Source organism: Leptidea sinapis, chromosome 10, assembly GCF_905404315.1.
Source record: "Leptidea sinapis chromosome 10, ilLepSina1.1, whole genome shotgun sequence".
Lineage (NCBI taxonomy): Eukaryota > Metazoa > Arthropoda > Insecta > Lepidoptera > Pieridae > Leptidea > Leptidea sinapis.
The window spans coordinates 8,880,063-8,894,422 of record NC_066274.1 but is presented as its reverse complement, the minus strand read 5'-3'; the positions used below and the strand labels follow the sequence as shown (position 1 = coordinate 8,894,422).

Below are 14,360 nucleotides of genomic sequence, written 5' to 3'. Positions count from 1 at the left end.
CCAAGCCCGTGAACGCTGGAGTGCCCCAAGGCTATGTGCTATCTCCCACGCTGTTTCTTCTGCATATCAATGATATGTTGGACACCTCCACCATACATTGCTATGCAGACGACAGCACTGGTGATGCCGTATACACGCGCCATGCAGGTCTCTCTCGGGAAAACGTCGACCAGTGCCGGGAGAAACTTGTGTCTTCTATCGAGTCCTCTCTCGAGAAGGTCGCGGAATGGGGTAAATTGAACCTTGTCCAACTTAACCCCCAAAAGACTCAAGTTCGCGCGTTTACCAGTAAAAAAACCCCATTTGTCGTATAACCGCTCTTCGATAACAATTCCCTTAAAGCCTCGCCTAGTATCGGAATACTGGGTCTCGAAATCTCGAGTGATTGCCAATTCCAAGGCTATCTGGAGGGCAAAGCCAAATTGGCTTCGAAGAAGCTGGGCGTCATCAATAGAGCACGGCAATACTTCAAGCCGGCCCATATTCTAGCACTCTACAAAGCGCAGGTCCGGCCACACATGGAGTATTGCTGTCATCTCTGGTATGGCGCACCCCAGTATCAGCTCGATCCATTTGACCGCGTGCAACGCAGAGCCGCTCGAATTGTCGGAGACCCAGAGCTCTGTGAACGGCTGGATCACTTGGCGTTGCGTAGAGACGTCGGTTCATTGTGTGTCTTCTACCGCATTTATCACTGGGAGTGTTCCGAAGAGCTGTTCAACCTGATTCCTGCCGCCGAATTCCACCTTCGCACCAAATTAGGATATCATCCCCACCACCTGGATGTGTGGCGGTCCTCCACAGTGCGGTTTTCAAGGAGCTTTCCTCGTGAGGTGTTTCCGGGACGATGCGATGGGTACCTTCAAAAAAAGCGCGTACACCTTCCTTAAAGGCCGGCAACGCTCTTGTGATTCCTCTGGTGTTGCAAGTGAATGTGGGCGGCGGTGATCACATAACACCAGGTGACTCGTACGCTCGTTTGTCCTCCTATTCCATAAAAAAAAGCACGTCCGGACAAGTTCACGGCGCGTGCGCTTCTAAATATGGCCATTGTGTGGACGGTTTATTTGCTTATTTGCCTATTTGACCCCTTTGATGTGCCTCGAAAAACCGACAAGCGCACGGTAACGCGGATTTGGTATTGGCCTTATTTGTCAAATAGGCAAATAAGGCCAACACTTTGTCAAATAAACTGTCCACACATGGCAATTATTTGCCAAATATAACAAATACACAAATACAAATACCTATGTGAAGTGCCACCTTTAAGTGATCACCGCCGCCCACATACTCTTGTAACACTAGAGGAATTCCAGGAACAATGCCTTTTAGAAAAGTGTATACGTTTTTTGACCCATGTCGTTTCGTATTGGAAGCACCAATAGTATACACAAATAAAACATAAAAAAAAATGAACGATGCGGGTCTCGAACCTACGTCCTCTCGCGTTTCTGTGCGAGTGCTCTTCATGTGTATTAATCCCAGAAGTGAACTTTAAAAATATAACAAAATGTTCAGATTTACACAATTAAAATTTGAAAAACAAAATTTTATGAACGATGCGGGATTCGCACCCACGACCTCCGGCGTTCCGTGCCGGTGCTCTAAACCACTGAGCTAACCGTTCGATTACCGCCTCGTTATAATATTCTGTTTGCTTTGTTCAACTCTCAGGTTGTGGCTTCATCTACAGGATCTACTTTACAGTTGATAACCTGCTCAACCCCAATATTTGCATATTAGGAAATTGACTTGAGATGTCGCTCTTGTAAATCTAAACAATTTGTTATGTTTTTAAAGTGATAACCCTCACTTCTAGGATTAATACACAAATAAAATGAAAAACAAAATTTTATGAACGATGCGGGATTCGATCCCACGATCTCCGGCGTTCCGTGCCGGTGCTCTAACCAACTGAGCTAACCGTTCGAGTACCGCCTCGTTATAAAATTCAAATCATCATCTAATATGCAAATATTGGAGTTGAGCAGGTTATCAACTGTAAAGTAGATCCTGTAGATGAAGCCACAACCTGAGAGTTGAACAAAGCAAACAGAATTTTATAACGAGGCGGTAATTGAACGGTTAGCTCAGTGGTTTAGAGCACTCGCTCGGAACGGGACAGGTCGTGGGTTCGAGTCTCGCATCGTAGAGTATAGATAAAGCCACGACCTGAGAGTTGAATAAAGCATACAATATTATATGACGATACGTCACTCGAACGGTTAGCTCAGTTGGTTAGAGCACCGGCACGGAACGCTGGAGGTCGTGGGTTCAAATCCCGCATCGTTCATAAAATTTTGATTTTCATTTTATTTGTGTATTAATCCCAGAAGTGAGGGTTATCACTTTAAAAACATAACAAATTGTTACTAATAGTATAGTCCAATTAATTAATTACCTGTTGTTAATAATGAAACACGAAAACGATTAATCGGTTCAAATTCGTTTGATTTCTTTTGGAGCAATAAAGTAAGCAGTTTAATACGTTGCTGTTCAAATAAGAATATGATAAAAGATAACACAATAGGGTGGCGGAAATTACGAGGTTACACCCTCCAAGTCTTTCCCTTATAACCTACACTCGACATAAATTCGATTTTCTATACGGTACGCAGTTTGGATTTCATATATTCGCAGCTTACACTATTTCTTCAAACGTAATATTCGATTGGATTCTCAATATAATATTACGTTCCTTCCTTATGAAAACCTGTACATACCGATTACTATATTTTAGTAAAATAAATTGTATTAATGATGTAGATAGTATATTGGGAACGGCTGTAAGTCGACTCAAACCAACTCTTCCCGAACGGGCGCTACACAGCCTAACATGACAGCTCTGTTTCATTCGATACCCAAAAAGTATCTTATATGAAACTAGCTGACCCGACAGACGTTGTTCTATAGATAATAAAAAAAATACTGTTTTATAGGAATTTGCCAATAATATTTTAAAACATCAAGAATTATTTCGTAAAAAATGCTCGCTGTGGATATAATGAAATTGATACACAGTGGAACTGTCAAACCGTGCGTCAATAAATTCTCTCATAGTAAATATGTCCATTCAAAACAAATATTGAAAATAAAAATAATTATGGGTCCCAAATCGAAATAAAAACTATCCTATCTCTCAAGTTGGACTAAACTGTACTCCGTGAATTAATCCCCATTAAAATCCGTTCATTAGTTTAGGAGTCCATCGCGGACAAACAACGTGACACGTTATTTATATATATTAAGATTATAGAAATTGATGTTTTCAACTCGCCTCAGAAAGTTTACACTTCAATTAATATTAAATATCTTGCACAGAACCTTTCGCTTTGAAGTCCAACGCGGATTTAACCGGCTCTCAATACAAGATAGATACGAGTACAGTTTCCTCGAAACATATTTTGAATCTTATACGTTAACATTGCATGATCGGATTCATACATTCTCTCGTCTCTACGCTGAGCAATGCACAGTATTCATTCAAGCGATCATCTGAAATTTAATTAAGAATGAAATTTCATCGCAGCTACGGCGTTCTAGTGTCTCAATTAAAATTTATAGACATTTTAAATGAATTATCATTTCTGAATAAAATGTTTTAGAACATAATTATTTTAATAGATATAAAATTACACAAATTAAATTTGAAACCATAGCAAGAACGATGCGGGACTCGAACCCGCGCCTTCGGGTTCCGTCGCAGCGCTCTTTCCAACTGAGCCAACCGTTCGAGTACGCATGGGTCATAAAGATCGGTATATCTTGTTCAATTCTCAGGTTGAGGCTCCATCTACAGGATCTACTTTACTACCTTCTCAACTTTTATATTTGCATATTAGGAAATTGACTTTAGATGTTGCTCTTTCATACCTAAACAATTAGTTTTTTTTTAAGTGATAACCCTCACATCTGTGATTAATTATACAAACTAAATTTGTAACCAAAATTTATGAACGATGCGACTCGAACCCGCGTCCTCTCGAGTTCCGTACGAGAGCTCTAACCCGGAGCCAACCGTTCGTGAATGCATGGGTCGTAATTTTGTTACAAATTTTGTTATATTTCGTTCAACTCAGTTTACATGAATATTTTTATTATACAAAGTTTTTATTGATGAATAAGAATAAAATGTAATAAATTCTTACAGTAGAATACCGAGGCATGCAAGAAAGAATTATTATTGAAAATGTTTTTATGCTCCACTTATCTCTAACTAAACGCACCGGGGCAAGGATATTATTCGTATATCTAACATGTATATTGCAAATATTATTTGAACGTTTTTTACAAATAATAAATGATGATTTAGGACTTGGATATGACAATGATGCGAGAATAAATATTATAAAACAATATATTATCTTATTAATTGAAACCATCGGGGTGTAATGATTACGGAGTCTGCTGGTGGAATGGAAGGAGTCTCCAAACGGAAGTTGTCCACTGCTGGACAAAGGCCGATCTTGACCAGATCGTCGGTCCATCTTGTGGGGGGCCTACCAACGCTGCGTCGTCCGCTACGTAGTCGCCATTCGAGGAATTTACTGCCTCAACGGCCATCTGTCCGTTGAGCTGTGTGCCCTGCCCACAGCCACTTTAGTTTCGCAATCATCGGCTATGTCAGTGACTCTGGTTCTACCACGGATTTCTGATTCGATCTCGCAGGGAAACTCCGAGCCTTCTCCATTTATCTTCGAGCGAGCATGTGCTTCCTCATAAGGGAAAAATCTGGGATTTTGCCCTATTCTGATATAGTATAGTGAATTATTGATTAGATAAAAAATAAAAAAACTATCGCAACAATATGGTCGCAGCATAAGAAGTTAAAACGCTTTTGAATACAAACCTTTGTGGTACTGTGACGTGTGTGAGTGACGTCAAAAAAATTGAGGCTGACTGTTAACCTCTATTTTGAGCAATGCATGCCCTTTAACACAAAGTGACAAATAAAACGCGAGTGTAAGACATCACGCACACTAAAATAGTATACGTGGCCTGTTTTCATCAGTTGTCTACCAGTAAGAGGTTTTATCTATACGTATAAATTATTTAAGTAGAAACCATAGTTGGTAATTAGGCTATCAATAGAACATCGAATTATAGAAAATTTGTAAAATGTATAACAGGGCCAATTAACTGCGATTTTTGCTGGTTTTTGCTGCTCGTAGGTCGTATAGTACCGACAGCATGTTTATTGATTACTGTATGGAATGATCGATAATATTTTTGTATTACGCGTTACAATATTATAATAATGAGAAATAATGTTCATAGTGTTACTATTGTATTACATTACAAAGGAGAAATTAGCAAGTCGCTTACCAACTTTAAAAATAAAAAAAGCCTCCCACGGACGTCATCAATAACAGAGGTCCAAAGATGGGTTGCCAGCCTTTGAGGTAGGTAGGTAGTATGCTCTAAACTGGATATTGGTTAGGGAATCCAGATGCCGGCAGATTATTGCTGAATATCGATTATTATGCCGGCAAAATGTTTGTGTAAACGTGTCTTTGTTTAATGTCAGGCATCAATATAACGAAGGTGGAATTTCGTATTTGACGTAACGTCCGGTGGAGAAAATTGACTGTTGGTATTGACGAGATACCTAAGCCAGTTTTTGAGCACTCTCCGTGATATAATGCAGAGAGACTACGCATCCTTATAATTAAGATATTGACTTTCTTTGAAATGAAAAAGCAAATAAGTTCTTATTAATTTCTGTGGTCCAAGCTCTGAGAGTGAAAAATCGAGGATTAATGAAATTACTAACAATAGTGACAATGATTCAGTAGGTACTATAAATTTATAATTTAAGTTGATAAACAGATTTTAAAACTACGTATTAAGAATAACCTGTGAATATTAAAAAAAAAAATAATGTAGCTTTTGTTTTTACAAATCGTACATATTCGTCCGAGTGATGGGTTGTAAATTCTAATATAAAATTTAGGATATGTATAATAATTGTATAGTTATAATAGTTATTTACAACTAAATTGATTAATCAATTCATGTGCGTTGACGCGAACTCTATGCTTATTGTCTGAGTAAAACACACGTTTTAATTCCAGTAGTTCTAATTTATTTCAAGTAGAAATGATAATTTAATACAAACCGATAGGGAACACAGAACCACCGCACATTATGGTCTTTCAAGTACCTGGTACTTATAGGGAGATATAAGCTAACAAGGGGTAGCCACTAATAATTCACAAAAAAGTTACTAAATTTACCATGGCTTCGGAAGAGGTTAAAGGAGATATAAATACCAAGTTTACCAGGCTCCTTTGCACAGGATGCCGGCTGGGTACTACACCCATAAACTATATATTATAAATTTGCATAAGAGTGGGAGTCTCCTCTGCACAGGATGCTGGCTAGTTTATGAGTACTACAACGGCACCTATTACTGCCGTGAAGCCGTAATGTGTAAACATTATTCTGTTTCGGTCTGAAGGGCGCCGTAGCTAGTGATATTACTGGGCAAATGAGACTTAACATCTTATGTTTCAAGGTGACGAGCGTAATTGTAGTGCCGCTCAGTATTTTTTTTAGGGTTTTTTTTAAGAATCCTGAGCGGCACTGCATTGTAAAGGGAAAGGCGTACCAATTACGATCAGCTGAGCGTCCTGCTCGTCTCGTCACTTATTTTCATAAAAATATTCAGTGTCACTGTTTAAAATAAATTATTAACAGTTTCAACAGTATATAAGGCAGTCAGATATGTGAGTATACAAGCTGATGCAACCAAGATATTTTAATAAATGGAAACGTTACCGACTTTTCAGGATGTAAGCGCTATTTATCATATAGATATCATTTTTAGTTGAGGTGTGTTGGTCATGTATGAAGATACGTTTAAGTAGATTATTAGTTTAAGTAAATAGTATGGAGTAAAATGTGGGGAAAGACTGAACTAGTTAGTTTACTATCAGATCTGGGAAATACTGAAGAAGGGCCAGTTTTTTTTTAGTAAATAAGGGACAAGGCGAGCAGGAAGTTCAGCTGATGGTGATTGATACGCCCCACCCGTTACAATGCAGGGACGTACAGGATTGTTTAAAAACCCAAATAATCTGAGCGGCTCTACAATTGCGGTCGTCACCTTAAGACATAGATGATAAGATGTTAAGCATCATTTGCCCAGTATCTCCACTAGCTATGGCGCCCTTCAAACCGAAACACAGTAATGCTTATACATTACTGCTTCACGGCATAAATAGGCCCCCTTGTGGTACCCATAATCTAGCCGTCATCCTGTGCAAAGGAGCCTCCCACTGGTACTCCTATTAGTTTCCTTCAGTGATCTCGTGTGGTACCCAGAGTATATCGATCTTTTATTGTACCGAGCTTTTTTCAAATGAGTCAAAATTGTTTCGTAAACAATTACCAGAAGCTTGATAGTAACCACTGGTATGCCGATCTTGCTTTGTTTTTTAAAAATGGCGACGTCGATCGAACGCTAGCGTTACGCGAACGGTGACCACTTAATTATTTCATTTCGTTCTTGAACAATTTTATAAATTAATATTTAGCTTTAGCACACACATTTATTTTGGCGCAGCTTGCGTTGCAATCTTCCCTTTTTGTAATTACATTTTACTAATTTGCTTCTTTTTTAAATGTAACCTTTTTAATATCATCAATACCAGCCATATTAAATGCGAAAATCTTAAGGTGTATAATAATACAATATGTATACTTCTACAGGATCTACTTTACAGTTGATAACCTGCTCAACCCCAATATTTGCATATTAGGAAATTGACTTGAGATGTCGCTCTAGTAAATCTAAACAATATGTTGTTTTTTTTGAAGTGATAACCCTCACTTCTAGGATTAATACACAAATAAAATTTGAAAAACAAAATTTTATGAACAAGGATGCGGGATTCGAACCCACGACCTCCGGCGTTCGGTGCCGGTGCTCTAACCAACTGAGCTAACCGTTCGAGTACCGCCTCGTTATAAAATTCTGTTTGCTTTGTTCAACTCTCAGGTTCAAATTTTATTTGTGTAATATGTATTTTTTTACATAAATTACTGTATTGTTTACACAAACACTTACACTAACACGTATTGCTGGTTTCGTTATATTTATTTTTTCTCGCAATCGCTGACGATATAGCGTTGTAATATGTAACCTGTACAAACTTTGGAATGGATATTATCCTTTCAGGCATACAACCAAATTTCTCTTTGGTTGTTAAGATTTCAATTCCAGCCAGCTACCGTCCGACCAGCTAAAAATTATGCAAAAAAAAATTATTGAATTAGGCGTTACTTTGCGGAAATCCATAATTATACAAATGATTGATTCCGCCAATATTTGTTTTCAATACAATTCGACACGTGTTTCGCCTCTACACGAGGCATCCTCAGGACGTGATGTCTCGTGCCAGATTTTGGCGAGACAACACGTCCTGAGGATAAGAAGGCGGGATTAACACTAAAGAAAACTTAAATCATTTATATAAAAATTATGTGTCTTCATGAGCAATTGTGTCGTATACGTGTCCCTAAATTCAATAATCTTCGACCATGAAAAATTAATTTTTCGTGGTCCCGTTGCCCGAGCCATGGCACCTATACCGCGTTCATTGACATCTTTCAACGCGCTCTTGAAAAAGAATGCTCAATGGAAACAATTCAATGATGGACTTCCCTAGTTTCTGAAATACTAAGGTACGCGGAGAGCATTGAAACTGTATAATTAATTCAATAATCTTTTAATATTTCTTTTTGTTTGTAATTTTTCCTTTTTGTGTTTCGTCAATTAGTGTAAGTGGCACTGTCGTGCTAATCTATCTATCTTTATATATAAAAATTAATTGCTGTTCGTTAGTCTCGCTAAAACTCGAGAACGGCTGGACCGATTTGGCAAATTTAAGTCTTGAATTATTTGTGGAAGTTCAGAGAAGGTTTAAGAGATGAATAAATAGGAAAATGCTGCTAATCTATATATATAAAAATGAATTGCTGTTCGTTAGTCTCGCTAAAACTTGAGAACGGCTGGACCGATTTGGCAAATTTAAGTCTTGAATTATTTGTGGAAGTCCATAGGTTTAAAAGGTGAATAAATAGGAAAATGCTGCTAAATTAAATAAAAACAACAAATTTGTTTTTCCTTTGATGTGTCCATACATCATTTCTATGAGAGAATTAATTGACGCACGGTTTGACAGTTCTGCTGTGAAACAATTTCATTACGACAGCAGGGTGCATATTTTCCGAAGTAATTTTTGATGTTATGATAAATTATTAACAAATTCATATAAAAATATTATTTTATTTATTATATACAGAACAACGTCTGTCGGGTAAGCTAGTTGACAATAAATAAATAACATATATTTTTCTCCCGTGTTTTCGGTCGACCTCTTGTGTTTCTCATAAGTCAAATTATATTAAATTTAATGTGTTACCACAGGTGGAGAAAGACCAGCTGCTCACAACCAACTGTTGGATTACACAGATTTGGATGGATCACCATCTCCGGTGGAACACCAGTGATTTCAACGGCATTAGTGTCATAAGACTACCTCACCAACGAGTTTGGAAGCCGGACATCATTCTATATAACAAGTATGTATCTTAATCAATCAATGAATTGAAATCAAATTTCATGAAACAAATATGTTATGTAATATACAATTTTACCGTAGGTGCCTCTGGTATAGTTTCCGACCCCCATGTACCAATTTTCGGTTTTTCATTTCATATATCCGTTTAGACGCTTTATAATAATAGTCAGCGATGGTCTTCTTTTCGTTTTGGATCCCAAGAGTTTTGCACCAAAGGCATAAATGACCTTACCGTCACATAGCAGATATCTGACAGGTTACATAATACTTCGATTCGATACGACCACTATCTTTACCTAGAAAGGTAAAAATATATAGCTTAAATTCTATCAAGTAAATATATTTTTCATTTCTCATACTCGGAAAGTAATGTTGTTTTGATCTGATTATTGGGTGGAAAATTCTGTTTCCCTCCATAGAGAGGGAAAAACTCATACAAATTACTTCCCACCTAAGGGCCGGAATGAACTTTAAAAATAGAATTGCTGTGAAGAGTGTTATGTAAAAAAGGACTAATTAGAAAAATGCTGCGGCCATGTGACTTTCTAAACAGCCAGTGTGAACTTAGCGCAAACTTCTTTGAGCGGAATAAGTCGCAACAATTACGCGGTAAGTTCCATATTTGAAATTTAAAAAGTCGACATAAATTGGCGGGATACTAATTTGTGCTTAGATAAACAACTAGTTTTATTTTCCTCATATTCAAAATGAAAAGTAGAGTGTTTAACTCGATTAAAAGTATCAATTCCTACTCGGACTATAGCCGAACTCGCTGCGCTCGGGCGTCTAAATACCTCGGGAATTGATTCTTTCGACCCTCGGTTAACAATCTACTATACCACACCTATTACGGAAAGCTTTTTGCCATATTTTCCGGGAGGAAAGTGGCACTTTTCGGCTCTATGAAATTGTTGAATCATGCTTCAACAACGTCATTCAAAAATCTCCTTCCCGGAAAGGTTCCTTCCCTCCTTCCAGGTTCGGAATGGGAACTTTCCGCGGATGTGTGGTAAAAATATATCTTACCTTACAAAAAAAATATTGAAATTTTCAGTACAAATCCCCAATATCATACCTCAAATATAAATGTACAGAAATTTTCTCTCAAGAAAAATTTGTGCAATTATATTTCGGGGCTTATAAAGACAGCTGTTGTCGATCGTAAATATTGTTGCCCTCGCTTTGTTAATTTGAATATTATTTTGTTGAATTAAAATGAGCCACATTTTGAGTTCATTAATTAGTATTTTAGAAATGTAATTGGGTTTAAATATACCTATTTCTCTTTAAAAACTTAAAGTCAGTTAGACGAGAACATAATAATTGATAAGTTTCACTAATAATAAATAGTTTCGTCGTTCGTAACGTATCTATTTATAAGGTTTCGGTACGTATCCTTCTTCTATATATATATAATGAAAATGGTCTTTGTTTGAGGCTCAATCAAGCCAAAACAACTGATCGTATCGAAACTACCATCATTAGATGTAAAATTTATCCTAGATGGTTTATGGCTATTTACTTTTCGAATTTCAACATTCCTTCCTTTTAAAATTTGCCCAGCGAAGCGGGTGGGAACGGCTAGTGTACTTATAATATTCTTCTGCAGAAATATGTACACAGGTCACTGTAATTTAAAAAAATTTAATGGCTTTAAATTCATGAACACTAATCAGTTTCAAATATAATTTTTAAATACTTTAAAAGGATGTGGTCTGATAAGTTAGATTTAAAAGATTCAATCTTTTTAAGGGACCACATTAGACTGTTTATTATTTTTTTAGACTTGCCAAATGCTCTAGCATTGGGAACAAGATTAAAATATAAAAGAGAAGATAATTGATTAAATAATTTTTCATTATACTCAATAACAAGAAAAACCCCTGTTATGTTTCTGACAGGAGACTGTTGCAAAGCTAGTGCCATAACTTGTTCTAGTCTTAGATAGTATCAAGTAACTAGCCCTGGTAATTAATCGAACTTTATATTTTAAATTATTTATTTTTGAAGTGAAAGACGATCTGAATACTTTATTTTTTGGGCTGAATATTGTTTGTTACCCTCGGATCCAATCCATTGTTGTACATTTTTTAAACTAATAATATTGTAGCTGTCTCGTGAATAAAGTATCCCTCTGAATTTCGTACCAAAGAGGTTTTATTTAAATCCAAAGTATCCAGCTCTCCATGATAAAGTTTTCAAATCTGTGGTGTGTTCTTAAGCAAAGCCGTCAACGCATCTTTTACTTCTGGTTTTGTGGATGTCCATGGGCATGTGTATGTTTTCCCACCTCTTACGACACCCATGGGCCCAGGGACATATTTTGATATATAGTAATATTTTATGTAAGTTACACAATGGCTTATGCCCATTTCTGTGAGAAGGAACAATACAATGATGTGAGCCAGCTACGTCGATGTTGGCGCTAAAAATTTAATTACCGTTCTTGCGAGACACGACTACAAGGAGAAGGTTTGTTGAGAGCTTTTCCTAGCTCTGTAGGCAGAGCTAACTGATAAGCTAGGCCATACCAGATTATTTGTTCGCTATATATAAGTAACGATATTGTTGCGTAGCAACCCTTCAAAGTATATGACGAGAGTAGTCAAACTTCAAGACATTGTTAATTTCAACAGCTCCGTCAGCATTACTCGTAGCTCAGCGGAAAAGTGTTTACTTTAGACGCTGTAGACCCGGGTTCCATACACCTACCAGTGTATGGATTTTTTTGGGTTTGTGAAGTTAAAGGAAATTTCTAGTTAGTTCAGGATCAAATCGAACAGAAAAAAAGGGATGGAAAATGTGTAAGCAGGATAAAAATAGTAAAAAGAATTTTCTAGTAGAGAAGAAGAAGAAAAGAAGAAGTAGTGAAAAGTGGAAGTGTTCCAAGAGGAAGAAGATAGAAGAGACTTAGTGTTCGGTGCGGTGTGACGCGTTGAAGGTACCGCCGCCCACAAGAGGAACAGCGGCAGACCGGCGAAGTGCAAGTTCAGAAAAAGTGAACGCAAATAAAGACTCGTTCCTATAAGCGGAGTATTATTTCCAATCCCTGACCCACTCCCGTGTCAATTGGTGTCAGAAGTGGGATTGGAAAGATGCCATTAGTGCCCACGAACGAGAAGGGAGTGACCACGCGAGCGGGAGCAGCTGCAGCGGCAGAGGACGAGTCACAACAAGCATCCGGCTCTGGACTCAGTGCGACCGTGTCAGCGCCGCAGGCTCCTGCCGTAGACATCAGCGCGCTCATTCAGCAGATGGCCGCCATGATGCAAGAGCAAGCGCGCCGACAGGAGGAGCAAGTGCGCCGACAGGAAGAGCAAGCGCGTCAACAGGAGGAGCAGCTGCGGGGCTTGCAAGAGGAACAAGCGCGCCGACAGGAGGAGCAGCTGCGGGGCTTGCAAGAGGAACAAGCGCTCCGACAGGAGGAGCAAGTGCGTCGACAGGAGGAGCAGCTGCGAGCCTTGCAGGAAGAGTAAGCACGTCGACAGGAGGAGCAGCTGCGAGGTCTGCATGAAGGCCTCTCCAAGGAAATTTTATCAGTGGTGCAGAAAAACTCCGCCCGGATTGACGCTGTAGAAAAGGAGATCGCCAGGATTGACACTGTAGAAAAGGAGATCGCCCGGATTGACACTGTGGAAAGGAAGATGGGGGAGATGGAAGCAACTATTCATCAGCTCAATAGGAAGGTCGTGTGTGGGGGTTATTCAGCCAACCCAGGAGCCACCACATCGACCAGAAGTTTGAAAGTACCCCCCTACGACGGCAAGTCTTCCTGGGCCGCCTTCAAGCTACAATTAGAGACGGTCAGAAGAGCAAGTGGTTGGAGTGACCTAGAAGCACACTCTGCCCTCACACTAGCGCTCCGTGATGAAGCACTTTCCGTATTGGAAGCACTCGGCGCTGGGAAGGAGGAAGTAACATATACGGACCTTCTTAACGCGTTGGAGGCACGTTATGGCGATAAACACCTTGAGCATGTGTATCGGGCGCAGCTTTAGGACCGCAGTCAAAGGGCCAACGAAACTCTGCAGCAGTGGTCCCTCGAAGCTGAGAAGCTAGTGCGTAAAGCATATCAGTCGTCGCCAACTGCAATAGAAGAAATGTTGCTCCAAGTGTTCATCGATGGAATACGGGACGCCGAAGTAAGAGCAGCCGTACGACTGAGTCATCATACTAGCTTGAAGGAAGCGGTGGCACATGCGTTGGAAGTGGAAGCAGTTCGCCACGATTCTCGGGGGTTGAGACTCCGCAAAATTGTACCAGCAGATTCCAGCCGAAGGCAAGCATATAGCCCAGTATGCTATGGGTGTGGGGAGCGAGGACACATTAGGAGCACTTGCCCCAGGCGTTAGAGCATAACGCAAGGTAGGAAGGATGCGGCGGTCTCAACATCACCGATGGAGCAGCAGGAAAACTAGAAAAGGCCAGGGCAGTGGGGTGGGCGCTGGCTGGTAGAAGCAAAGCCCCAAGGATCTTCATTAAGCAGACATGTGACAGAAACACTTTAGTTATAGAGGGAATGATAAATGGAAATCTTGCCGTTTCACTTTGGATACGGGAGCCTCACGTACAGTCGTTAGCCAAAGAAGACTAGAGAGCATCGGAAGACGACATATGCGAGAAAATGCAAACTTAACACTCACAACAGCTACCGGCCAGCGCATACCAGTCCAGGGAGAGAAGATCGGGCCGTTAAAATCGGTAATACGTTGTACTGGCAAAAAGTGGTAATCGCAGATATGCAGATGACTGCATCATTGGGTTGGATTTTCT

General features: G+C 39.2%; 1 protein-coding gene and 1 non-coding gene across 2 annotated transcripts in view; one reads left to right on the top strand and one right to left on the bottom strand.

Annotated features, from left to right (window-relative positions):
• LOC126966622 (neuronal acetylcholine receptor subunit alpha-10-like) overlaps window positions 1-14,360 on the top strand; it is a 78,698-nt gene that overhangs the window by 24,444 nt on the left and 39,894 nt on the right. Inside the window, exon 3 of the mRNA XM_050810788.1 lies at window positions 9,434-9,588. Within this exon, the coding sequence (XP_050666745.1) occupies window positions 9,434-9,588 (155 nt within the window). The remainder of the gene's footprint in view (window positions 1-9,433; window positions 9,589-14,360) is intronic.
• Trnas-cga (transfer RNA serine (anticodon CGA)) lies at window positions 7,879-7,955 on the bottom strand. The gene has a single exon. It is a non-coding gene; the product is annotated as a tRNA-Ser (tRNA).